Raw genomic sequence first — 25,479 nt, forward strand, 5'->3', positions numbered from 1 at the left:
ATGGTCCTTATATGGGAGTTGTGACCAATTAAGGACCGATAAGGAAAAAATTTCGTATAATGATGTATATAAAAAAAATCAAGTCGAATTGTACTCCAATAGATTGATTAAATATGTGTTTAGGTGATTTTCGGAAGTGGACTTTATATATTATTATTGACAATGAAATATGAGCTTTTAAGTGATTTTCGGAAGTGGGCCTTATATGGGAGCTATGACCAATTGTGGACCGATCCGTAAAAAATTTGGTAGAATGATTTGTATGTATACAAAACATATTCAAGTTGAATTTTATCTCTATAGCTTGAGAATTCAATGAAATATATGCGTTTAAGTGATTTTCGGAAGTGGACCTTATATGAGAGCTATGACCAATTGTGGGCCTATACGGAAAAATTTCATAGAGTGATTCATATTTAGACAAAACATATTTGTGTCGAATTTTATTAAGATAGCTTTATTTGACAATGAAATGTGTGCTTTTAGATGATTTTCGGAAGTGGGTCTTATATTGAAGCTATGCCCAATAATGGACCGATCCGTAAAAAATTTCGTAGAATGATTTGTATGTACAAAAACATATGATTTCTGTTCATATTATATTTGTATGTACAAAATTTTGTGTTGATACCGATATATTTGAGGAAGTTTTTAATGATAAACTAATTTCTGGGAATATATACCTTTGTATGGGGGCTATGTGAAATTTTGGATCAATTATTTTGATTTCCAACACAATTAATCCCTGATTAAAAAAAAATAATGTGTGACAAAATTCATCGCATTATCTTTTGTAGTTTCTGAGAAAACGACTTAAGAATTACGAAAAAAACCGTAATTTTTTCGAGGTAGTCTGAAATTTTTACTCATAACTTTTAGCGTTGTAACGTTCAAATGTTCACTTTTATGTTAATTTTATTCTACCTTTAATAGTTTCTAGATAAACGAATTTTTGTATTTAATTCATATGGGAAGTGCAATTATTACCCAAATGTTAAAATTAATGTCAAAGTTTTTCGTGCAAAATTTGAGAATTCTAGAACTAATAGTTTCCCAGACAAACGATTTTTTTATTTAATTCATATTGCAAGTCCGCCAATTTTTCCTCCAAAATGTTCACATAGATGTTAAATTGCTTCGTGCAAAATTTTAAGATTCCAGCTCCAATAGTTTCCCAAATAAACGATTTTTTGTATTTAATTCATATGGGAGTACCATGCCGCCTATTGCATTCCGCTAATTTTGTGGATGTCAAAGTTGGATGTATGTGGGCGTGGCACTTTGCCACATTAAATTTTAAAATAAAAAGTAGCGTATAGTTTCTACCAGACACACAGGAAGACATTGTGAAAATTTCAGGAAAATCGGTCCAGCCTATAAAGTCCAAAAAAACAAACATATGTACATACATAAGGGTGGGTCGAAAAAAAAGTTGTGTCAGTCACCCTTTCCAAAAATATAAAACATATTTTTTTGCCACGCCTAGAAATACCGCCCTTTTTGTTTTTTATATATTACGCCGCCATTTTAATTCCGATCGTAACATATCATATATCAGTATTTATGGCTTGACTTTAGCTATATTTCGCTCTTAGAAAATTTTTTAATTCGACGTCATATTCCTGGCGCGACTTTTGATATCTCGGATCCTTCCCCAAAGTCTAAAATTGTGGCTATACTGGAATAAAGTACATTTAATTACATAAAATATAGGCTTTTAAAATGCTCACTTTTATACATAAAGAGCTATTTTACAGGTATTTAAAAATACCAGTATAGTTCAAACTACAAATAATTAATTTGCTAGGGATCGAAAACTATTTTTTTCAAATTAATTTACAATACAAAAATTGCATCCTACCCCTATCTTAACAAAAGAAAGATCATTTTATTCAGCATTTAATTATATAAAATTTATTTTATAAAAATCGATGAAAAATTAAAGTGTTATGCTAAGTTATATAAAAATGTTTTTCATGTTTTTTCCATACAACTACTTGCATGTTTCTTTTTTTAACAATTTTTAAAAATATTTATACTAATTTCTATAAAATGTGATAAATTTATTTTATGATAAATTAACCATTCTTTTAAATAGTTAAATATTTTTAAAGAAGTTCTTTAAATAATAAAAACTAATAAAAAATAAACCACTATAGTGCTGTAGGATATAATAAACTTTCCTCTTTTTTGATAGGAAGTAGGATCTGGAAAAAATAACAGTTTTACAATTCATTTTCAAAAAAATGTTTTCGACGGTTTTTCCTGGCAAATCAATTATTTGTTGTGAGAACGGTTGATAATGAATATATGAACATTTTTAAATATCTATAAAATAGCTGCATATGCATAAAAGTGAGCATTTTAAAAGCCTATATTTCATATAACTAAATCAGACGTCGGCGCTAGTATTATTCTGACAACGAAGATTTTCGGCAAATTATATGTACACAACACGATCGCAGACGAACTTCTAAACCAGCCAAGCGCAGAAAGAGAGATGCTAAGAAACTGTTATTGTAGTGGTGAGAAAATACTAAAAAAACACTTAGAAAAAATATTGTCATGATCAAATTTCATAACAAGTAGAATGGTAAATTTTACAGATAAAACATATTCAAAGAAAAGAAAAATGTATATTTCTTCACAAAGATAAAGTTTTTTATTTAAAATGTGTAAAAAAAGTATTTAAAATCAGAGTACAGATAGCGATCGAATTCAATTCGCTCGCGAGCGAGTTTAATTCGAGCGATTTAAATAATTCATTTTCTGGCGAATAAATCTATTCGACTCGCGAGTTTAATTTTTAAACTCGCGATAAGAGTTGAAAATTTAAAGAGCGTAAAATAGAACTCGCTCGCGATTCGAGTCAAAACGAGTTAATCGCGAGTTTTATAATTTTGTAAATGGAATAAATTTAAATTTATAAGGCATAATCAATTTATATATAAATATGACATAACCAAATAAGTTTCCCATTAGAATTATGTACGCAAATACATATGTACCTACATTATTTGCTGCAAAGTAGTAGACATTCAACACGTGTTTTATTATCTTCATAATAAAATTTTCCAAACCATTTGATTCACAATCAATAATCTAACTGCCTGTTTCACAATATCGAAACAACATTTTCTTTCTTATAAGTATATTGAAAACAAAAACAAAATTTTAAATTTATTTGTTGTTTTCAATATATTTGTAAGAAAGAAAATGTTCATTCGCATTTAGAGAAACCGGCAGTAATAAATAAAAAATTTTTTTAACGATCACTTGCATGCAGAGATACAAGCCGAGACGGCTCAAATCGGCGGCGGCTGGCGGTAGACAATATATTTCTTATACTTTCCCACTTTTGCTTTGTCAGACCGTCATAAAACCTACGGCTACACAATCACACATACATAATTATTTTCCATATTATTGGTTCTTTTTTACTACCACAACAGAACCTGTTTCTTGCACACACATTTTGCTGATTTTCGGCTCGAATTTAACTCGAATTCAACTCGTTTTCCACTCGCTCGTAAGCGAGTTGTATTCGCTTACGAAGCGAATACAAAACACATAAAACTCTAATTAAAATTGTGCTCGCGTGTTGAAAAATAAAACTCGCGATTTTGAATTTTAAAACGAGCGATATAAATAAAATAGCGATCGCGAGCGATATTTTTACCTACTCTGTTTAAAATACTGTTTTTATGTGTTTTCATTCTTATGTATTAGTGAAATTTTTTTGGAGTGTACGAGATTTTGCAAGTAATTCTCTTGTTTACAAATTGTGTTGTTGTTTTACAAATTGTTTTTGCAATTTTTGAAACAAAGCGACGTCAACCTACATTGTTGAATGTTAAGCAACTGAAGATAATTTTTTGTATTTTTACGCTCTTGCTGTGAGTTTTGTTTACGATCGGGTAGTGTACGTGTGAATTGCCGAAAATCTTCGTAATTTGAACAATATGAACGCGCAACGCTGTTTATAGCCACAGTATCAGATTTTGGGGAAGGATCCGAGATATCAGAAGTCGGGCATAGAATGTTACGTCAAATTTAAAAATCGTCTAAGGGTGAAATGTAGCTACAGCCAATCCATAAATATTGATATATCATATGTAACGATCGGACTTAAAATGACGACGTAATATATAAAAAACAAAAAGGGCGGTATTTCTAGGCGTGGCAAAAAAATAATTTTTATATTTTTGGAAATGTTATTATTAACATATCTTTAATCCTAGGGGGTGACTGACACAACTTTTTTTTTGTCCATAGAGATCGACCACTCCAATGTACATACATACCCTGCCAGCAACTCAACTAACTTTAAATGCATTAAAAGCCGACTTTTTCATCAACTAGTTATGGTTGATTCTTGGATTATTTTTAATGGAGCCAACTGACTATTTTAACATGGCGATGTCCTACGCAGTAGTCAATTGTCCGACTCTGCATGACTTTTCAACTAGCTTAAAGTTAGTTACTAAAAAACTTTAAGTTAGCTAGTCGGTTGTTTACGTTAATAAATACCAAATTTTGGAACATTTCTGCATTACATTGTTGTTCGTTTATAGTCAGTCTACTAAAGTTAACAAATAAAATCTTAATAATAGAGAAACAAGAGAAAACATGTTATTCTCTTATTTATTCTCTCCAGATAATTTTGGGACACTTCTGCATTACATGATAGGTAGCTTGTAGTTAGTCTTTAAAAGTCGGTTCTTTACGTTGCCAAATACAAAATTTCGGGACAGCTCTGAATTACATTGTAGTTAAATATAGTCAGTCTGTAAAAGTAAACTAGAAGTGAATTTTTCTCGTAGTCGACTACAAAATTGCTGGCAGGGTACATACAAACACACATTCATTTTTATACCCTCCACCACCATCAGTGGTGATAGAGGGTATATATAAGTTTGTCATTCCGTGTGTAACACCAAGAAATATTCATCTGAGACCCAATAAAGTATATATATTCTGGGTGCTTATTCTAATTCTGAGTCGATTTAGCTATGTCTGTCTGTGTAAAACACGCTCACGTAAAAACGAAGCAATATAATTTAACCAAATTCACCCAAAATATTCATTATTATCCGGTACAGTTTGGTATTAAAAATGAGCAAAATCGGTTCACATCGGGAAAAATTATGAATCAAAATTTAAAACAACTCCGAAAAAAATTAACATTTTTTACACATTCTGATGTAATTTTCTCGAAAACTATGCAAGATAATTTCATACATTCGTTTCTATACCAGATCTTGATTATTGCTGAAAATTGCCAGAATCGGTCCATAATTTCATATACTTCCCATACAAAAGTACATATTCCCGGAAAATGAGTTTTTTGTTAATAACTTCCGTCGGAATGTTGATATCTTCACAAAATATTACAAATTAAAATCTTATGTCAATAGAATTTATTGAGAGGAAAAATTTTCTGAATCGGTCCATAATTGGACATAGCTCGCATACAAGGTCCCCTCCCGAAAATCACTTAAACGCGCATAACTCATTATTAAATTAAGATATACATATAAAGTATTGCTTATATGCACATATGTGAAATTTTTTTCCGATCGGTCCATAATTGGTCATAGCTCCCATACAAGGTCCATACATTTAGCACAAATATTGCTCTTATATACATAAATTACACTATAAAATTATTTTACGATCGGTCCATATTTGGTCATAGCTCTCATACTAGGTGCCCTCCAGAAAATCCCTTAAATGCTCAATATTTATTGCCAAATAACGATATAGATACAGAATTTTGAAATTTTGTCTTTATATACATAATTGGTCATAGCTCCCATACAAGGTCCTTTTACGAAAATCTCTTAAACGCCATTACCAAATAAAGCTATTGATACAAAATTTGGCATAAATATTAGTTTGGTATACAAAAATTCTATTTCAAGATTTTTTCACGATCGGTCCATAACATGGGTCAGAAAATCACTTGAACACACATTAGTTATTACTAAATTACGATAAAGATACAAAATTTGACAGAAATATAGCTTTTATGTACAGAAATTTAGTTTACAGAATTTTTTACGATCGGTCTAAAATTGGTCATATCTCCCATACTAGGTCCTGCCCCTAAAAGCAATGTAACCGTATTTAACTAGTTGCATTATCAATTTGTGTAGAACAAAATTATATATATGTATTTTTAAAATCCTTAAATCTTTCACACACATGCACACATGAACATTAAATATCGTTAAAGCATATCTTAGGGCTAGTGATGCCATCAGATTTTTTCCAGAAATCCCTACGCTTATGAGAAAAAATCCCTTTTTTCCCTACACTCACTTTTTATTTTCCCTACACTACTTTTTTCCATTTTTTCAAAGTTTATCTTAAAAAAATACAAAAATAACATAAAAAAACTAAAATATTAGCTCCGTTTTATAATATACATATGTATGTATATATGCATTTCTTTTTTAATTTTTAGGAATGAAATTTCTAGAATTTAAATTTAAAAATTTTTTTTTTTTCAATTTTACATCATACAAATCTTCCAACCCTGACTCTTCAGTTAAGATTAAAAAAAACAAGACAATTGAAAGATTTATGGCAGTATCACGACTCGATGCTAAAAATTTATTTTATGTACCTCCAACAAAAAAAAAAATTCATAAAATAATTATTTTGAATAAATATAAATTTTCAGAACATTAAATTCATTTTTTCAATCCTGAGTTACTGCATTAAGTCCCCGACTACTCTATCTATAAGGAGTCAGAATATATCGCCCTACGGGATTGGCATAATCCAAAAATTCGTTTCAAGAAAAATGGATATGAATATTTAATGACATTTAACAATTTTTTTAATAACTTTTAAACAAATCAAGTGATTTTAAAAATCCAGATTCAGATAGTTATTAACCTCAACTATCTGAATCTGGATTTCTCATCTAAATTGAAATTAAATTTTTAGTTGTCTAATATTCACGAAAACGTGGGTTTTAGTTTTTACGTTTACAAAAAATCGATTTCAAAATCAAAAATAATAGACATATTTGAAATTTGATAAATCTATATGAAAGATTTTAGTATGTCGCATGTTTTGTAGACCTCAGTTCAAGAAACCCGAATTTTGGATTATGCCAGTCTTGTAGCGATATGGAATTTTTACTAACGATACACTTAAAACTGATTTCATTTTTAATTTTAACGTTTAATACATGAAAGAGTATATTTTTAGTTGTTAAAAACTATGAAATTGAAAAATCCCTACACGTGAAATTTTTGAAAAAATTCCCTACAAAAAGGGAAAAATCCTTACACTTGGCATCACTGCTTAGGGCGCTATAAAAATATAAAAGAAAATGGGGTTTGTAATGTTCAATAAATCTTGGAATTGTAACAGATTTAAGCTATTTAAATCTTGGGGTTTTTCTATTTAAGACATGAGAAAACTTATTTCTACAAATATTTGAAAAAGTATTAATATAAAATTAGCTGGTGGAGGGTATTTAAGATTCGGCTCAGCCGAATATAGCATTCTAACTTGTTATATATATAGATGTATGTGTAATGAGATGCCATTCAAATTATTGCAAGTTCGCCAATTTTTCCGAACGTTAATTAAGATTTAAATGTAACCAGTGTTGCCACAACTAAATTTTTATTCTAACCAAAATTCGAATAAAAAATAGCCAAATTAAGAAAAAAGTAAACAAAATTATTTTTATTTGTTTCATGTTTACATTTGGACATTAAAATAACAAATTAATTTTCTGAAGTGGAACTTGTAACTATGTTAAATTTCGTCGCTAAACTGGTATTATGAAGACAGTTATGAGCGTTAATGTAATTTTCTGTAGGGGATCTTATATGAGACGTATGGTCAATTATGGACCAATTCTCATAAAATCTGACAGAGATATTTTAGTTCCTTTAAAACTTGATTATGTTGAATTTTGTTGCTATATTGCAGTACATGAGCTTTAAGTCATTTTCTGAGGAGACTTTATGACGGATAGAGTCAGTTATGTACCGATCCTCATAAACTTTGACAAATACATTTCAAATAAAACTTTTTTATATTGAATTTCATCGCTATAGATGCTTTTTTAAGCAATACAGTAATTTTCTGAATAGGGCATAATATGGGGGCTAAGTGAAATCGTTGACCGATATTTCGCATTTTCAATACCAATCAAACTGGGTCAATTAAAAATATTTTGGCAAAATATTTCAGTTTTCTATCTTGTTTCTTTTCGACTCTATCGTGTTTTCAACAATAAATATATGTTTCTTCGCGGATTCGTTAACAAATGTAATTAATATTTATTTTAAAAAATAACTGAGTTTTTAACGCGTTTTAACGCAATTCAAAAATACTCCACATATGACTTTTTGGAAAACAATTTTAAATTATAAAATTCTTCCCATTTTATGTACAGATTTGGAGATTTCGTTCGAAATTTGGGTTTACATTATAATACCATGTAGCGGATGTTATCATTACATTCATAACTTCAGCAATACTTGTGAACGTAATCTATCCAAATTATTACTACCCAGCAAAAATTTTCATTACCTAGTAATCTAGAAAGTAATATTGCAATCACGTGGAAACTAATTACTTTTGGGGTGAATAACTAATTATTTTTGTTCGACGAGGTTCAAATAATATGTACCTACCTTAAACAAATTAATAAATGGTTACTAATTTGATTACAAAAACTTTGCGAAATAACTAGTTACAAATAAACCTACAAATATGTTATGTTATAGCTAGTTATTTTGGGCCCACTTTGTATGTAGAAAACAAAAAATAAAAAAATTCCTCTGCCGGGATTTGAACCCAGGCATTCAGTTGTTTTCTATGTTTCTCACTCCAGCCGCTTACTCGATGCTCCATTAACATGTTGCTTTTTGTAATTTTGAGAACGGCTTTTTACAAAAATATATAAATGAATGTCATTTTGAAAAAAATAAACAGTATCCAGCAGGGCTCGAACCACGAACCCCCTGTTTGTTAAATGAACGACCTAGACAATTGAGCCATAACAAATCCAAATTGTTTTGTTCTTTACCAGTAATAACCTATTCAGCTAAATGAAATAATGTGGATGATAATGAACACTCATTACCAAGTAATATATGAAATAACTACTGGCTATTACCAAAAATTTCAGATCTTTTGCTGGGTAGATACAACATCATCTAGAAAATGTAAATAAAGAACTAAAAGTCATGGTGAGATAGTAGAAGTCAAAGGTCATGAGTATCAAATCTTTGCATATATCGGTATTTTTGTTTGTCGTACGAGTTTAGATGTTATTACAACTTTTGTATACAATACAATTTCATTTTCCTTAGCTGTGTTACTTAAAAATATCAGTTGATTAATACATTAAAGATATTGTGATACTATTCTTGCATCAATTAGCAGAAAATACTTTATTAATTCTTATTAAATCATTTATCTAATTATTTCGGTAAATTAGCACAGTATCTGTTATAGGTATAGAAGTTGCAATTAGTTTATTAGTTTTTTAGATTAAAATTTGTAACTGTCATTAGACTTCTTTGCTTGTATCTATTTAAGAAAGCAGTTTAGATTAAAATTAGTTTATTTTGGAAAATGTACCTATTTAATTTTTAAATTTTAAAACAAAACCTTCTGAGATATTTACAGGCTGTACTCCCACAACGAATAAAAATAAACAAAACGACTTAGTCTCGCTTGTGCTTTCATGCAGTGAGGTTGGATGTACGCTTGATGCTAGAGAAACAAATAAAGAAATGTTTAATTTAGAATGGGAAAATGATTTTTTGTTTGCCGAAATTTTTTTTGGCAAACCTGAATGTTTGATTTGTAATCGGACGATGTCACGAACCAACAAATTGAATACAATTTTTAGAAAATTTCCCTTTTTGTAGAATATTTTTAAAAAATTATCTTTTATTATACAGTATAGATCTTATGAATAGTGAAATATACGTTGTTTTTGTTTTACTTAATTAATTTTTTCATAAATAAGATTTATTTGTTTTAATTGCTTTGCTTTTATAATAATTTTGATAAATTTTTTATCTAAAATTTCTCCAATAAAATATGAATACAAATCAAACACTGTTTTTTAGATTCGGGTAAAATTTTGAAAAATAAAGTATTTTCAAACACATAAAAATGCTTCTGATAACCCATTCTGGCATATTTGCAAAAAAAATAAATTTTGAAATATTAAAAACAGTTAAAGAGATTAAAAAAAATAATTAAAAATACATTTATTTTGCAAAAGTTCATAATTCTAAAAACATACATAGTTGTCCATCCCTGTATTAGCATGTACAAAAGAATGAAACAAGCGACAACACAACCACCTTTAATGAACGCTCAAGCGAGACTGAATGTGTTTTTAATATATGTGAGTATGCCCTTCAAACATTTAGAAGACAAAACTATTGCACATCACCCCAGACGCCACGTCAGAAACACTTCTGGACGATTGTCAGACGAGAACGCACATTTTACAAAAACAAAATACATTGATTTCGAATTTTCGTCTTCTAGAAATATACTTTTAAGTTACTTCCGGATGATAGTTAGAAGAGTGCATCCATTTTGCTTAAACAAAAAACCATGACTGTTGAATTTTTTTCATCTGGAAGTATACGTTTTAGTGACTTCTGAATGAGAGTTGGGTGAGAACACACATTTTACAATAACAAAATACATTGTTTCCTAATTTGTATCTTCTTGATTTGTATGTTTATGTCACTTCTGGAAGACAATTTGAAGACTGTTCACATTAATGTTGTATTTTATTCATCTGGAAGTGTGGATTGTAGTCACTTCTGGACAATTGTCAGACGAGAGCACACATTTTACAAAAACAAAATACATTGATTTCTAGTTTTCGCCGTCTGGAAGTATACTTTTAGGTTACTTCCGGATGATAGTAAAAAGAGTACAAAAACAAAAAAAAAAATATAAAAACTCCATTTTTAGCGTGAATGCGAAAAAAAAAATATAAATAAATAACGCAGTAATTTTGCTAAGTTCAGTGATGTTTTGTGTTTTGTCAAGTCATGTTCAGTTTTAATAATAATAATAATATAAATAGTGTAATAATAATAAAAAATAGTGTAATTAATATATTGTGAATCTTAAATAATAAAAAACAATATGACAGTGTTGTGTTAAAAGTCAACTGTTAATAAATATTTAAGAAGGTTTTGTTAATTGGTGAAGTTTATTAAATATATACCAAAAAGTAATTATCTTCAAGGATTATATAAATAAAATTAAAAAGTAAGTTGTCATATTCTACATTAAAATACTATTTTAGGAATAAGTTAACAACTCTAAACGGCTTCCATTTCCATTATTTTTAAACGAAGTCTAAAATGTTTAATTAGGTTAGGTTAGGGTTAGGTTGATAGGAGGATGTATACTACATCAAATCCGAAGAAATACACCTAGGCCACTATCGGGCCTGTTGTGCGCTCCAATTCATGAAAAAAAAAATTGTTCACTGAATGTATTATTTTTCCATGTTCAGAAACTCAGTTTCCTGGACGTAATTCCTAAGAATCTTCCAATCGGTGTTGGTTAAGAATGTTATTTCCGGAATAACATCACTTCCAAGATACTTGAATCTAACTTCGACGAATGCCTGACAATGGCAAAGAAATTGCTCTAGAGTTTATCTGTCCTCTCCACGTGCTCTACATTCGTCTGAATCCGCACGTCCAATTTTGTATAGATGTGCACGTAATCCTGTGTGTCCACTCAGAATTCGTACCATCATACTAACCTCAGACTTGCTCATTTTGAGGAGATTTCTCGTCTTGCTCTCATCAGGGTCACCCCATAGAATCTTTGTGGTTCTACCCACCGCACAGTGGTATAGGAAAAAAAAAAGAGGGAAATAATTCGGTAACTTCTAAACGGTTAATCCGATTTTAATGAAATTTGGTGTGCACAAAGAGGAGGTGTTGTCGAGTTTAGGTTTTGAATTTGGACCTTATAGGCCAACCAGGGGCCCGGCGGGGGGTCATCAAATTAGGACACCTCGGCTATGTTAAATTTTTAAAACGATCCTATTTCTTCATTTGAGTTCCGATTTAAAAAAAATTTCGTATATAGAATCTCCTCATCGAGCACTATAAAAAATGTTGTCATAGCAGTAAATTATCTCTTATAGTTTAGGAGATATTCGCATTTGAAAATTAAAATTTTAAAATTTTTACCGTCCTTACTTTAGTTTTTTTTGATAATAGCAGGTCCAAATATTCCCGATTTTCGCCATTTTGTTTTATTCGCTTAACAACAAGTTTATATATCAAGCAGTGAAAGAATTATGTAAAAATCATGACTGAGTCCAAAGTTATAGGCATTTTAATTTAAAAAATTAAAAAAAGGCGATTTTTTGTAATTTTTTTGGGAAAAAAGTATCTTTTTCTTTTTAAGTTATCTAAAAAGTTTCTAAGAAGATGTATATAGAATTTATACTTTTTGGAAAGCTGACTTTACATAAAGTACGATAAATGAAACAAAACCTAAAAATTTTTGATACCGAGGGGACCAGGTCCATCCAAAAAAACCCTATTTTTTATAGAAAATTAAATTTTGAGCAAAAATTCTCAAATCGCATAGTCGATATCAAATTATAGTGACCTGTTTTATATGACCCAATATGTTCTTAATCATTTTGTAACGGGTTTCGATAACCCCGCCCCTGGTATGGATATAATAGGCAAAAAACTAAAAAATCCCATTTTTGGGATTTTTTAAAACTTTTTTGGGAATTCCGGGATTTCTAATAAGAAAATTCGAAATTTTGATTTAATTTTGGATTTTAAGTAAAAAAATCTACCTAACTGTAAAATTTCATCAAAAAATATTCATAAATAAAATTTTTATTGCAATTAGAAAAATTTGTATCTTCGCAAAAACTGAATAAAAAACATTTTTTAATTTTTTTTAAAAAAAGTATTCCGCGAATTTTTTAATTTTCAAAAATTATATACAGTTTTGAAAAATAGACAAAATTACCTTTCCATTGATATATAACATGCCTACCTAATGTTTTTTAAGTGACAAATTAATTAGGGAAAACTCAACATCTTTTAGAAAATTTGCCTAGCACTATTATTTTCATCCATAAGGTTAACTCTTAAATTTGTTACATATATGGATGAAAATAATAGTGCTAGGTAAATTTTCTAAAAGATGTTGAGTTTTCCCTAATTAATTTGTCACTTAAAAAACATTAGGTAGGCATGTTATATATCAATGGAAAGGTAATTTTGTCTATTTTTCAAAACTGTATATAATTTTTGAAAATTAAAAAATTCGCGGAATACTTTTTTTAAAAAAAATTAAAAAATGTTTTTTATTCAGTTTTTGCGAAGATACAAATTTTTCTAATTGCAATAAAAATTTTATTTATGAATATTTTTTGATGAAATTTTACAGTTAGGTAGATTTTTTTACTTAAAATCCAAAATTAAATCAAAATTTCGAATTTTCTTATTAGAAATCCCGGAATTAACAAAAAAATTTTAAAAAATCCCAAAAATGGGATTTTTTAGTTTTTTGCCTATTATATCCATACCAGGGGCGGGGTTATCGAAACCCGTTACAAAATTATTAAGAACATATTGGGTCATATAAAACAGGTCACTATAATTTGATATCGACTATGCGATTTGAGAATTTTTGCTCAAAATTTAATTTTCCATAAAAAATAGGGTTTTTTTGGATGGACCTGGTCCCCTCGGTATCAAAAATTTTTAGGTTTTGTTTCATTTATCGTATTTTATGTAAAGTCAGCTTTCCAAAAAGTATAAATTCTATATACATCTTCTTAGAAACTTTTTAGATAACTTAAAAAGAAAAAGATACTTTTTTCCCAAAAAAATGACAAAAAATCGCCTTTTTTTAATTTTTTAAATTTAAATGCCTATAACTTTGGACTCAGTCATGATTTTTACATAATTCTTTCACTGCTTGGTATATAAACTTGTTGTTAAGCAAATAAAAAAAAATGGCGAAAATCGGAAATATTTGGACCTGCTATTATCAAAAAAACTAAAGTAAGGACGGTAAAAATTTTAAAATTTTAATATTCAAATGCGAATATCTCCTAAACTATAAGAGATAATTTACTGCTACGACGACATTTTTTATAGTGCTCGATGAGGAGATTCTATATACGAAATTTTTTTTAAATCGGAACTCAAATGAAGAAATAGGATCGTTTTAAAAATTTAACATAGCCGAGGTGTCCTAATTTGAGGACCCCCCGCCGGGCCCCTGGTTGGCCTATAAGGTCCAAATTCAAAACCTAAACTCGACAACACCTCCTCTTTGTGCATACCAAATTTCATTAAAATCGGATTAACCGTTTAGAAGTTACCGAATTATTTCCCTCTTTTTTTTTCCTATACCACTGTGCACCGTTTCATTATTTCAAGAAGCCTTATGGGATTCTCTCATCCATATTTTTAATTCAGCTTTTGTTACGTCGAATGGTTTTGCGTTTACCAGGTTAACTACATCGAGCTCCCTTCCCTTTAAAGCTATTACATTCGCCCTTTCGTTGCCGACTACTACCGAGTGGCCTGGTACCCATATGATGTAAACCTTACCTCTGGGAGAGTATTCAGTTAAAGCTTTCTTACAATCCAATACGGTCTTAGATTTAATTCTATGACCTGATATCGCCCTAATTGCCTTCTGGCTGTCGGTAAATATATTAAGCCCTGTGGGCGCCATATTTATTCTAATCCAATTTACACATTTCGTTATTGCTCGTACTTCTGCCTGGAAACTTGTGTTATGATTAGGTAAACGGTGGTATATTTCTGTTTCTGGGTCTTCAATATAGAACCCCAGGCCCACTTTGCCCCCTAATTTAGAGCCATCCGTGTAGCAACGGATTCCTACTGGTATTTGCTCTAATGTTCCGCTTGACCAAGACATTCTATCTGGGATTAGCGTTTCAAAGTTTCCGACATATTCAGTGTCTGGTATGCGATCAGGCACGTCCGATGAATGTGTATAACCTTCCAATGTGTCCAGTATACATTGATGACGTGTCCTATAACCGTTTTTGGCCAGTTCGCATAAAGTAAAGAGCCGTTCGGCTGTAAGCGCCGCCTCATATCTTATATATGTTTCAATGGGTGGAATATCTAGCAACGTTTCCAGAGCCTTGGTTGAAGTAGTACACATGGCACCTCTTATACCCAAGCAGCATGTACGCTGAACTCCCTGTAGTAGTTTTTTGTCCAAAGCAGTCCACCAGATTATTGAAGCATAAGCTAGAATTGGTCCAATTACACTTTTATAAAGACAATTTGTCATAGTAGGACTAAGACCCCATTTCATGCCTATGGTTCTCCTACATATCGCCCAGCACCGATGTGCCTTGTTGATCCTATCCTCTATGTGGTGTCTCCATTTAAATTTCCGATCAAGTATTACATCTAAGTACTTAACTTAGTCTGTCACCGGTATCTTCTTGCCCGGGAAGAAGGTTCAGTATATGTAGAAAATTTTGTCTTTCTTGTGAAAAGACAGATTTCCATCTTCGCCGGGTTAAACCTCTCGGTTGAGCCCAGCTCAAGGCCGTATTCAGAGCCTCCTCAGCTCTTCTACACAAGAAATTTAGATCATTTCCCTTTAAAAGTATTACGACTTCGTCTGCATAGCAGACAGATCGAAGTCCTTTCTCGGTTAGGGTCCTTAGGAGGCTATTAATCGTGGTAACCCAGAGTAAAGGCGACAAAATGCCTGCTTATTGTTTGGCTTGGGTCACTTGACACGAAATTGTATATATAAGATATTTAATATTAAAATCAAATATTTTTAAAACCACCTTTTTTAAACACAATTTTATTAATTTTCATATAGCTTGGGCTTAATTATTCTTGTTAGTGCCAGTTGTTTAACATACTTATTTTATGTCAACTACTGTAGTTTAGTCTGGCGCCATCTGTTGTTCACTAGTTGTACAACAATGGTTATTAATTGACAAAAGCTTTAGTTGATACTAATAAATGCAACTCTTGATGTGTTTATCTACCACTAACTTAACATTAATTTTTTATCTAAGTTTTTTTTTTTGCCATTGATCAACCAACAGCAGCATCAACAACATTAAAATCTGTTTTTAAATAAAATTAAATTTTGTTAAAAGAGAAAAAAACTAAGGTGTTTTAAATAATCAAAGTAAAGTGGTGGTTCAACGGTATAGTACCAAAATTAAGGAGAATTGGTGTTCTCAAAATAAAATATATTGTACATAAACAAAAGGCTCAACAGAACCAGCAAATTGCCGGCAACCAGTGGTCCCATTAAATCTTGTGGCTGTCATCTCTGGATAGTGGCCCGAACATTGGTCCTTCGCCCTAAAAAGGAACCCATTGGCAAGTTAGGTTTAATAAAAATTATTTAGTCGCTCAAGGTATGTACATGAATTTTAACTTGTGGAAATTAAAAAAAAGTGAAAAAACCTGTCTCAAAGTGGCCTTTATACAGTGTCGCCATTTTTTGGTTGCCCGTTATTTTTTTTATGGTTCTTTGGTGTACTCTGCCGCGTCGCTGTTAATACAAGCGCCTTATTATATACCTTCGTTGTTCCTGAAGAATAAAGAAAAATAAAAAATTGTTTTGTGGTTCTTTTATGTACTCTGCCGCGTCGCTGTTAATATAAGCGCCCTTTTTATATACTTTTATTGTTCTCGGAGACACATTAGAAGCCACCTTTAAATTGATTTTTTTGGAATTAGTTTTTTTGTTAAACTTGAAAATTAAATTTAAAAAATGGAGAAGTTTATTGATGCTGCCGACGAGTTTATTAGATTTGAAGCAAGGCTTAAAGAAGAGGATTTTTCAGTTTACACTCTTGAAGCTTTAGACTTTGAAAAATCAGAGTTAAATAAATTGTGGGAAAAATTTAAAATTATTTATGAAACCTATGTAGAGGGGACGGTAGAAAAAAAGGAAGTAATATCTGTCCAGACTAAATATAGTCAGATTCATAAAACTCATGTGAGGTGCATTAATATATTGGCTAGAGCTAAGCGCCGGTTGCCCAAAGAAGAATCTTCATCAAAATCTATGGCTCAAAAACATGTTAGTTCTATGCCTGTACAGGCATGTGATGTAGAAGTTTTTGACGGTGATTATGCTTCATGGCCCACATTTAGAGATCTCTTTACCACAATTTATATAAACAATGACCGTTTAGGCCCAGTAGAGAAATTATGCTACCTTTTTCAAAAAACAAGTGGGGATGCCCGTGAGGTGAATAGAAATATTACCGTGACATCAGACAATTTTAATATTGCTTGGGAAAATTTGAAAGCCACCTATGAAAATAAACGAATATTATTTAACAATCAAATGAATTTATTATATAACTTGGCTCCATGTCAGGATGAATGTGCATCGGAAATTAAAAGGCTCCAAAGGGAAATCAATAACTGTATATCAACTTTGAGGTTATATAAAATAGATATTGATGCATAGGAGCCATTATTTGTTTTTCATTGTTCTATAAGGTTACCTGAACAAACTTTGAATTTATGGGAGCAATCTGTTAAAAATAAAGCAGAGATTCCAAAATGGAAGGAAATTAATGATTTCCTGACTGATAGATTTCGAGCTCTTGAGAGTGTTTTTAATATTCGTGCCAGTGGTTCTCAACCTTCCTTTCAAATAATTAATCAAAATAAAACAAAGCATTTAAAGGCTCATCATACTAAGGTTCACACCTCGCAATGCAAATTATGTAAAGGTATCCATGATATAAGCTCGTGCTCTAAATTCTTGAACATGGATTATAAAAATTGTGTTGCTACATTGAGAAAATTTAGATTTTGCTTTAATTGCCTCAAATTAGGACACATGTTTGGAGATTGTCCTAGCAACAATGGTTGCTCCAAATGTAAGAGGAAACATCACAATCTTTTACATAGGGATTTTGAAAAAAAAGAGGTCCAAAGAAATCAATCTAGCAATCAGGTTCAAGTTAATAATCAGCCAGTTCCTTCTCAGTCATCTCAAGTACCTCCTACATCCAATGTAGTCCAAAATCATCATCACTCAGTATCTAAAAAAGTTTTGCTAGCTACAGCATGGGTTAATATTGTGCATTATGGTTCTAGTTATAAAGTGAGAGCCTTAATTGATCCATGTTCGGATGAAAGCTTCATTTCCGAAAAAATTCAGAAACTATTGAAGTTGCCCACTGTACCTGTATCAGTCGAAGTAGTAGGTCTAGGAGGGGAAATTATTAGCCGATCAGACAAAATGGCTAATTTTTCTTTGGTTTCACTGGTTAATTCTGATTTATCTCTAAATGTTACTGCTTTAGTGGTCCCCCAAGTTACTGGAAATGTTCCAACTCATTCGTATAACCCAGATGTGAACATTGTGATACCAAAATTGGAGTATGCGGACCCTGGGTTTTATAAAAGTGGTACAGTTGATATGCTTTTGGGAGGCGACGTTTATCCAAATATTCTGCGAGGTGGTGTGAAACATGGTATTTTTGATTCTTTAGTGGCTCAAGAAACCATGTTTGGCTGGATTGTGACCGGCCCCACAAATCCACGTCGTTCAGTAAGGTTAAACTATTTCACTAAAACGTCTATTGATGATCAGTTAACAAAATTCTGGGAACTTGAAGAAATTTCTCGTAAGCCAGTATTCTCGGAGGGGGATAAGTTGTGTGAGGAGATATTTCGGTCTACTACTAAAAGAAATGCTGACGGGAGGTATGTAGTTAATTTGCCATTTAAATCTTTACATCACTTGGCTCAAATAGACAGATTGCTGTGAGTCAGTTCTTGAGAAATGAAAACTCATTATTGCGTAGACTTGAAAACAAAACTTTGTATGATGAGGTTCTTAATGAATATTTGACTTTGGCACATATGGAGAAAATTGAGACTCCTGTAGCTGGCCCAAGTTATTATCTGCCTCACCATGGCGTGTTTAAGTCAGAAAGCACTACTACAAAGTTGAGAGTAGTCTTTAATGCATCGAGTATTACTTCTAGTGGTATTAGTTTAAACGACCTTTTACATGTAGGCCCTGTTCTTCAAAAGGATTTAGTTTTTTTGATACTAAAGTGGAGATTTTATAAATTTGTTTTCAATGCAGATATCTCGAAAATGTATAGGCAGATTCTCATAAACCCAGAACAAACTCGTTTTCAACAAATTGTTTATCGTGGCTCTCCTAATGAAGAGATAAAAGACTATAGATTGAAGACAGTTACTTTTGGTGTCAATTGTGCTCCTTATTTGGCACTAAGAACTCTTTTAAAGTTGGCAGATGATGAAGAACATCGTTACCCTGTAGGTGCAACAATATTAAGAGATTCCATGTATGTAGATGACGCATTAGTAGGAGCTCATTGTTTACCTGATGTAATAGAAGCCCGAAACCAGCTTATAGCTATACTGGATTCTGCTGGATTTCAGTTAAGAAAATGGACTTCGAATATGAAAGAAATTTTAGTAGGGTTGCCCACAGAAGATTTGTTAAATGAAGATTTTTTAAGTTTGGAAAATAAAAGTACTGCCAAGACTCTAGGTGTTCATTGGAATGCTTCAGCTGATTATTTTTATTTTACCACTTAGAAAATTCCAGTAAAATCTTCTTATACTAAAAGGGAGGTACTTTCTGTAATTGCTAGGCTCTTTGACCCTGCAGGTTGGCTCGCTCCTGTTATTGTAACAGCCAAAATCTTAATGCAGCAAATGTGGCTCGATAAGATTGGTTGGGATGATGAAATTAAACCAATAGCTTTTCGAAATTGGCGTTCGTTTATTGCTAGATATAATGATATAAATGAAATCATGGTTCCACGCTGGATTCAATATACACCGAGTTCACATATTGAATTTCATGGATTTTGCGACTCGTCAGAATTAGCTTATGCCGCAACCTTATACGCAAGGGTTCAGATAGGAGATAGAATATTTACAAATTTGCTGGTTTCAAAAACAAAAGTGGCTCCAATTAAGAAACCATCCATTCCGCGTCTGGAATTATGTAGTGCAGTACTCTTAGCGAAGTTAGTTGATAATATTATGTCTCAATTTTCGTTAAAAAATTATATTCTTTATCTTTGGTCCGATTCGACAATAGTTCTTGTATGGCTAAAGAAACCACCATGTACTTGGAAAACCTTTGTAGCAAACCGGGTTGCCACCATTTTAGAAAAGGTTGGTAATAAAAATTGGCACCATGTAAAATCTCAAGATAATCCTGCAGATCTAGCAACCCGGGGGCTGATCCCTACGGAGCTAAAGAGTTGTAATCTATGGTGGAATGGCCCGAAATGGCTAGAGTGGTCAAAAAGTTCGTGGCCCTTGGGTTCATCAGAATTTGAAACAGCTGAGGAAATTAAAAGTGTACAGGTTCATATTGCTAGCTCTGCTGAAAGGGAAGATATCTTAGACCGGTTTTCTAATTTGTCTAGGGCTATTCATGTCATTGCTTACATGTTTCGCTTTTTTAACAACACCAGATTCAAAGCAGAGAAAAGGTCTAATTTAAACTCTTTAAAACTCTCTGCTAATGAATTAATCTTTGTGAGAAACCGATTATTTTCGCTTTCACAACAGTTATATTTTCCTAATGACTACAAATGTCTTCTTAATAAAAGGAAAATAGAAACAAGTAGCCCGTTGCTAACTCTCACTCCTTTTTTGGATAAACACCTAATTATTCGTGCCAATGGTCGTCTTAGTGCTTCTTCCAGTTTGTCCTACAATGAGCGTTATCCTATCATTTTGGCCTATAACAGTAGACTATCTCGTTTATATGTTGTTTTAATTCATGAAATGGTTCATCATGGAGGTTTGAGATTGGTCCATAGCGTTATTCGATATGAGTGTTGGATACTTAAGGCAAAGACTCTGATAAAATCGTGTATAAATAACTGTAAAGAATGTATTTTATACCGTAAGGCACGACAAGGACAACTTATGGCTCCATTACCAAAGGAGAGAACCACGTTATGTAGACCCTTTACGAATACAGGGGTTGATTTCGCTGGTCCCTTCGAAATAAAAAGTTTCACCGGCCGATACTGTAAAATCACCAAGGGCTACGTATGTCTTTTCATTTGTTTTGCTACTAAGGCGATTCACCTTGAAGCGGTTAGTGACTTGACCACCACTGCCTTTTTAGCATCGTTGGCCCGCTTTATTGCTCGTCGAGGTTGCCCTAGTTGTGTTTACTCAGATAATGGTCGAAATTTTGTTGGTGCTTCGAAAGAAATTGATGCAAACTTCGAGAAGCATATAAAAGATTTACGAGATATTGTCGTCGAGAAGTACGGTCATCAAAGATTGAAGTGGCACTTCATTCCTGCTGCAGCTCCTCATATGGGTGGACTGTGGGAAGCAGGAGTAAAAAGCTTCAAGATGCATTTCAAAAAGATGGCTGGTCAGCTTAAATACACCTTTGAAGAGTTTTCCACTCTTTTAGCTACCATAGAAGCTTGTCTGAACTCGCGTCCTCTTGGCCCTTTGTCAGAAAATGTTGACGACTTATCCGCTCTTACTCCTGCTCACTTTTTGATTGGCTCCGCAATGCTTACTCCAGTTGAACCTGAAGAACTCAACTCGCCAATGAGTATTATAAATCGTTGGCGCAAAGTGAAGGCTATGCAACAAGACATTTGTCGCAGATGGAAAGATGAATATTTGAAGGAGCTGCATAAGCGCAATAAATGGAAATTTCCGGAGAAAAATCTAAAAGAAAATGACTTAGTGGTTCTTAGAAGTGAACCTCTTTGCCCTACAGAATGGCGACTGGGGCGTATTATTAAGATATATCATGGTAGAGATCAAAGGGTTCGAGTAGTTGATATTAAAACTCAAAATGGAGTCATTACGAGGCCCATTCATATGTTAGTTCTTTTATCTAACGAAACTAAATCATAAACTACTCCTTTGAAACACGTATTAACCACTCGTTTTTCCACATACTTTTTTTCAAACTTTGTAATAATCCAATTTTCTTGCAGTGCCATGGCAGAAGAAACTTGGTTTAACACCAACTACGGTTGCCCCTTGTGTAACAGGCTCCATGCTATTCGCCAATGTACGCGATTTTTAGCAATGAAAGTTGAACAGAAGCGTCGAACGGTTCTAGAACACAGTTTGTGTAAAAATTGCTTGGCCCAATCTCATAAACGTAGCGAATGCCGTAGCATCGATCGTTGTAGAAGATGCCATCTGCAACACAACACTATGCTTCATCCCGTTGACCCTGGTCATATTTGGTTCCCTATGACGATCGAAGCCAAATTGTATCCCCACCAAGGATCGTCACGGTACGTACAAGTCCGCATGAGAGTAGATCCAAATGCGTCTCGAACATCCATACATGAGCCATTTGCCCATAGTATTGGATGTAACATTCTCCAAAACCGGACATGGATAACACTAAGTCACCGTAGATATGACCATAAAAAAATATTGGTTCAATGTGCTCTAGAGCATTATTCATTTCGCCACTTTCCATCTCATGACGTATGTGATGAGTGGGTACGGAGAAATAAACGAGATGTTGTTGTCGCTGACCCTAAATGGTATTCCTCATTATGCATCGAACTTATATTAGGAGCAGATGTGGCACCAAGATATAAAAATGAATTGTATTATTATTTGATTTGTTGTTGATGCTGGTAGTTCATACATACACATATCATGTTGCACATTAGTGCAAGGTGGGCGATATGTTAGTGCCAGTTGTTTAACATACTTATTTTATGTCAACTACTGTAGTTTAGTCTGGCGCCATCTGTTGTTCACTAGTTGTACAACAATGGTTATTCATTGACAAAAGCTTTAGTTGATACTAATAAATGCAACTCTTGATGTGTTTATCTACCACTAACTTAACTTTAATTTTTTATCAAAGTTTTTTTTTTGCCATTGATCAACCAACAGCAGCATCAACAACATTAAAATCTGTTTTTAAATAAAATTAAATTTTGTTAAAAGTGAAAAAAACTAAGGTGTTTTAAATAATCAAAGTAAAGTGGTGGTTCAACGGTATAGTACCAAAATTAAGGAGAATTGGTGTTCTCAAAATAAAATATATTGTACATAAACAAAAGGCTCAACAGAACCAGCAAATTGCCGGCAACCAGTGGTCCCATTAAATCTTGTGGCTGTCATCTCTGGATAGTGGCCCGAACAATTCTAATTATAGGTACTTTTTTAGTTATTAACACCAGGTCTTTCTATGACCTTTATATGATATTATAAAATATGTATAACTCCTTAATTAGAAGAGAGCAAACAAAAAATAGTATTGTGTAAAAAGCAATATCCCGTTTAGGGTCGTTAAGGTGTTTCTATCGTTAGTGACTGTAAATAATTTTAAAAATAATCCATGACTTAGTAATTTCAGATCTTTATAGACGGTTTAATTCCAAGTTATTTAAAAATGTTCATGAAAGGCAATGTTTTTATTGATTCAAAACAATAAATAAATTAATTAATTTTTAATTATTTTATTTTTTTTTTTTTAGAAAGCAGTAGCTAATATTGTACCCCCTATTAAAATACTTCTAATCGAATTAAAATATAAAAAAGGGATCTGGTAAGTTATATATGTCTTATTTCATCACGCGGTTACATTAAAAATGTAGATTATTTGCAGAAAATGTAAAAAATGGATCTGACCGTTTAAACTTTGGTGGGATATGTTTCGATCATAAGAGAATCCTATTTTTATTGCTTCCTAAAGTATAACAGGTAATTTCAATAAATACAAAAGTATGTATATTCAATATTAATTATAAAACTATTATTGTTTATTTCGTTGAAGGATTAATGCGTTCCAAAATATAACTCTTACAATTTGCTGGATTGATCATAAAATTTATGAAGAACTACAAAAATATTTTTGAGTCCAACGTTTTACATTTTTTGGAAGTATACCAGTCAACAGTTGGAATATTAATACAGATTTCCTGAAAATTATCTTATTATAAGGTAATAATTCTAAATTTTTGATACAGATGTACATTAGACCGACTCACTCCGTATGGAAAGCAAAAACGTGTTTTTGTGACCCCTCTCAAAATTTACCTTGCTTTGTTTTATGATGATTCCAAAAATATTTTAAGTCTAGCGATGACCGTTCGTGAGCTGGACTAAATTAAAAAAAGCTATTTTGGAAATATTTTTTTAAAATTTTTGTTTGTTTTGAAATAAAATATCCAATACGGGGTATCGTTTAAAAAGTATTTTAAAGTAGCGTCCAATGATGTATAAATCATTAATAACCGTCTGCTTATAATTGTAATATTCCAAAATATTTAAAATTGTTAGGTTCTTCACTAAGAAAAATAAAATGTATGCACAATTTTGCGCACCACTAGACTTGGCTTCAAACCTTTCAAATGATACCACAGACTGTATATATTGTTTAAGAAATGCTGTATAATTAAAACAAAAAAAATAACTAAAATGGGGCTTTTTTGTAATCGATAGATTTTGGGAACCATTATAAAACATAACAAAGATTTTTTGAAACTGGGTAAAATATTAAATATAACATGAAGAATCGTGTTCCCATACGATATTTTCTTTAAAACTGTTCAGCTCACTAATGGACAACACTTAACCGAAAATATTTTGGGTAACATCATATTACATTACAACGAATATTTTGAGGGGGTAACTCAAGCACCAGTTTTTGTGAGTCGGTCTAATGTACATATTTATATTACTATTTTTAGATTAGTTCTTAAATCAATTATTTTTTCTACTATTTTAATTTCAATTGTTTCAATAAAAACTATAAAATTTCATTTTATTTAGATTTATTTTTATAGATTTTATCTTATTTATTTTATCTCATCTTTTAGAAGATAAGATAGGAACACTTCTAGATGATATTAAGTAGTCACTTCAAGAAGTGACTTCCTAGTCACATCTAGAAGAGTCTTTGGCAATACCTTACTTCCAAGAGTCATCTAGATTTCTCTTCTGCGGGTCTTCCAGAAGTATCTTCCACGTTACTCTTAGACGTTCCCCAGCTCGGCATCAGTTCTTCCCGACTGGTGACAAGAATTCTTATACTTGGAAGTTTCACACAAGTAACTTCCGCAATAGAAAATGCTTGTAGGGTGTTGTTGTAAATTTAGTAACGATCGAAAAGCACGCGTGCATAGAAAATGCTTTGCTCTGATTTAATTCATATAATTTCTCTAAATGTTCACATGATCATTGATCAGATATACATATTTTTCTATTTAATTCATATGGGGGGGCCAAGCTCCCCTTGATTAAAGTCCGTCCTTTATGCTCCAAAATGTTTAGATGAATATTAAATTTCTTCGTGAAACATTTTAAGAATCTTGTTCTATTAATTTCCCTGATAAAAGTATTTTTGTATTTAATTCATATGGGAGGTGCCGCTCCCCCCATTGGCAGTCCGCCAATTTAT

General features: G+C 31.9%; 2 protein-coding genes across 2 annotated transcripts; both read left to right on the forward strand.

Moving 5' to 3' along the window:
- The first annotated feature begins 16,812 nt into the window (after positions 1-16,812).
- LOC119602901 lies at positions 16,813-19,640 on the forward strand. Its single transcript, XM_037954699.1, has 4 exons — positions 16,813-17,492; positions 17,553-18,770; positions 18,821-19,056; positions 19,159-19,640. The coding sequence occupies exons 1-4, from the start codon at positions 16,813-16,815 to the stop codon at positions 19,638-19,640; spliced, it is 2,616 nt and encodes an 871-aa protein (XP_037810627.1).
- A 1,353-nt stretch (positions 19,641-20,993) lies between these two features.
- LOC119602902 lies at positions 20,994-22,131 on the forward strand. The gene is made up of 2 exons (XM_037954700.1): positions 20,994-21,852; positions 22,040-22,131. Exons 1-2 carry the CDS (start codon positions 20,994-20,996, stop codon positions 22,129-22,131), a joined length of 951 nt encoding a protein of 316 aa, XP_037810628.1.
- Positions 22,132-25,479: the final 3,348 nt, after the last annotated feature.

Source organism: Lucilia sericata, unplaced genomic scaffold (genome assembly GCF_015586225.1).
Source record: "Lucilia sericata isolate MDLA Ls3-8-SP2 unplaced genomic scaffold, ASM1558622v1 Contig000263F_arrow, whole genome shotgun sequence".
Lineage (NCBI taxonomy): Eukaryota > Metazoa > Arthropoda > Insecta > Diptera > Calliphoridae > Lucilia > Lucilia sericata.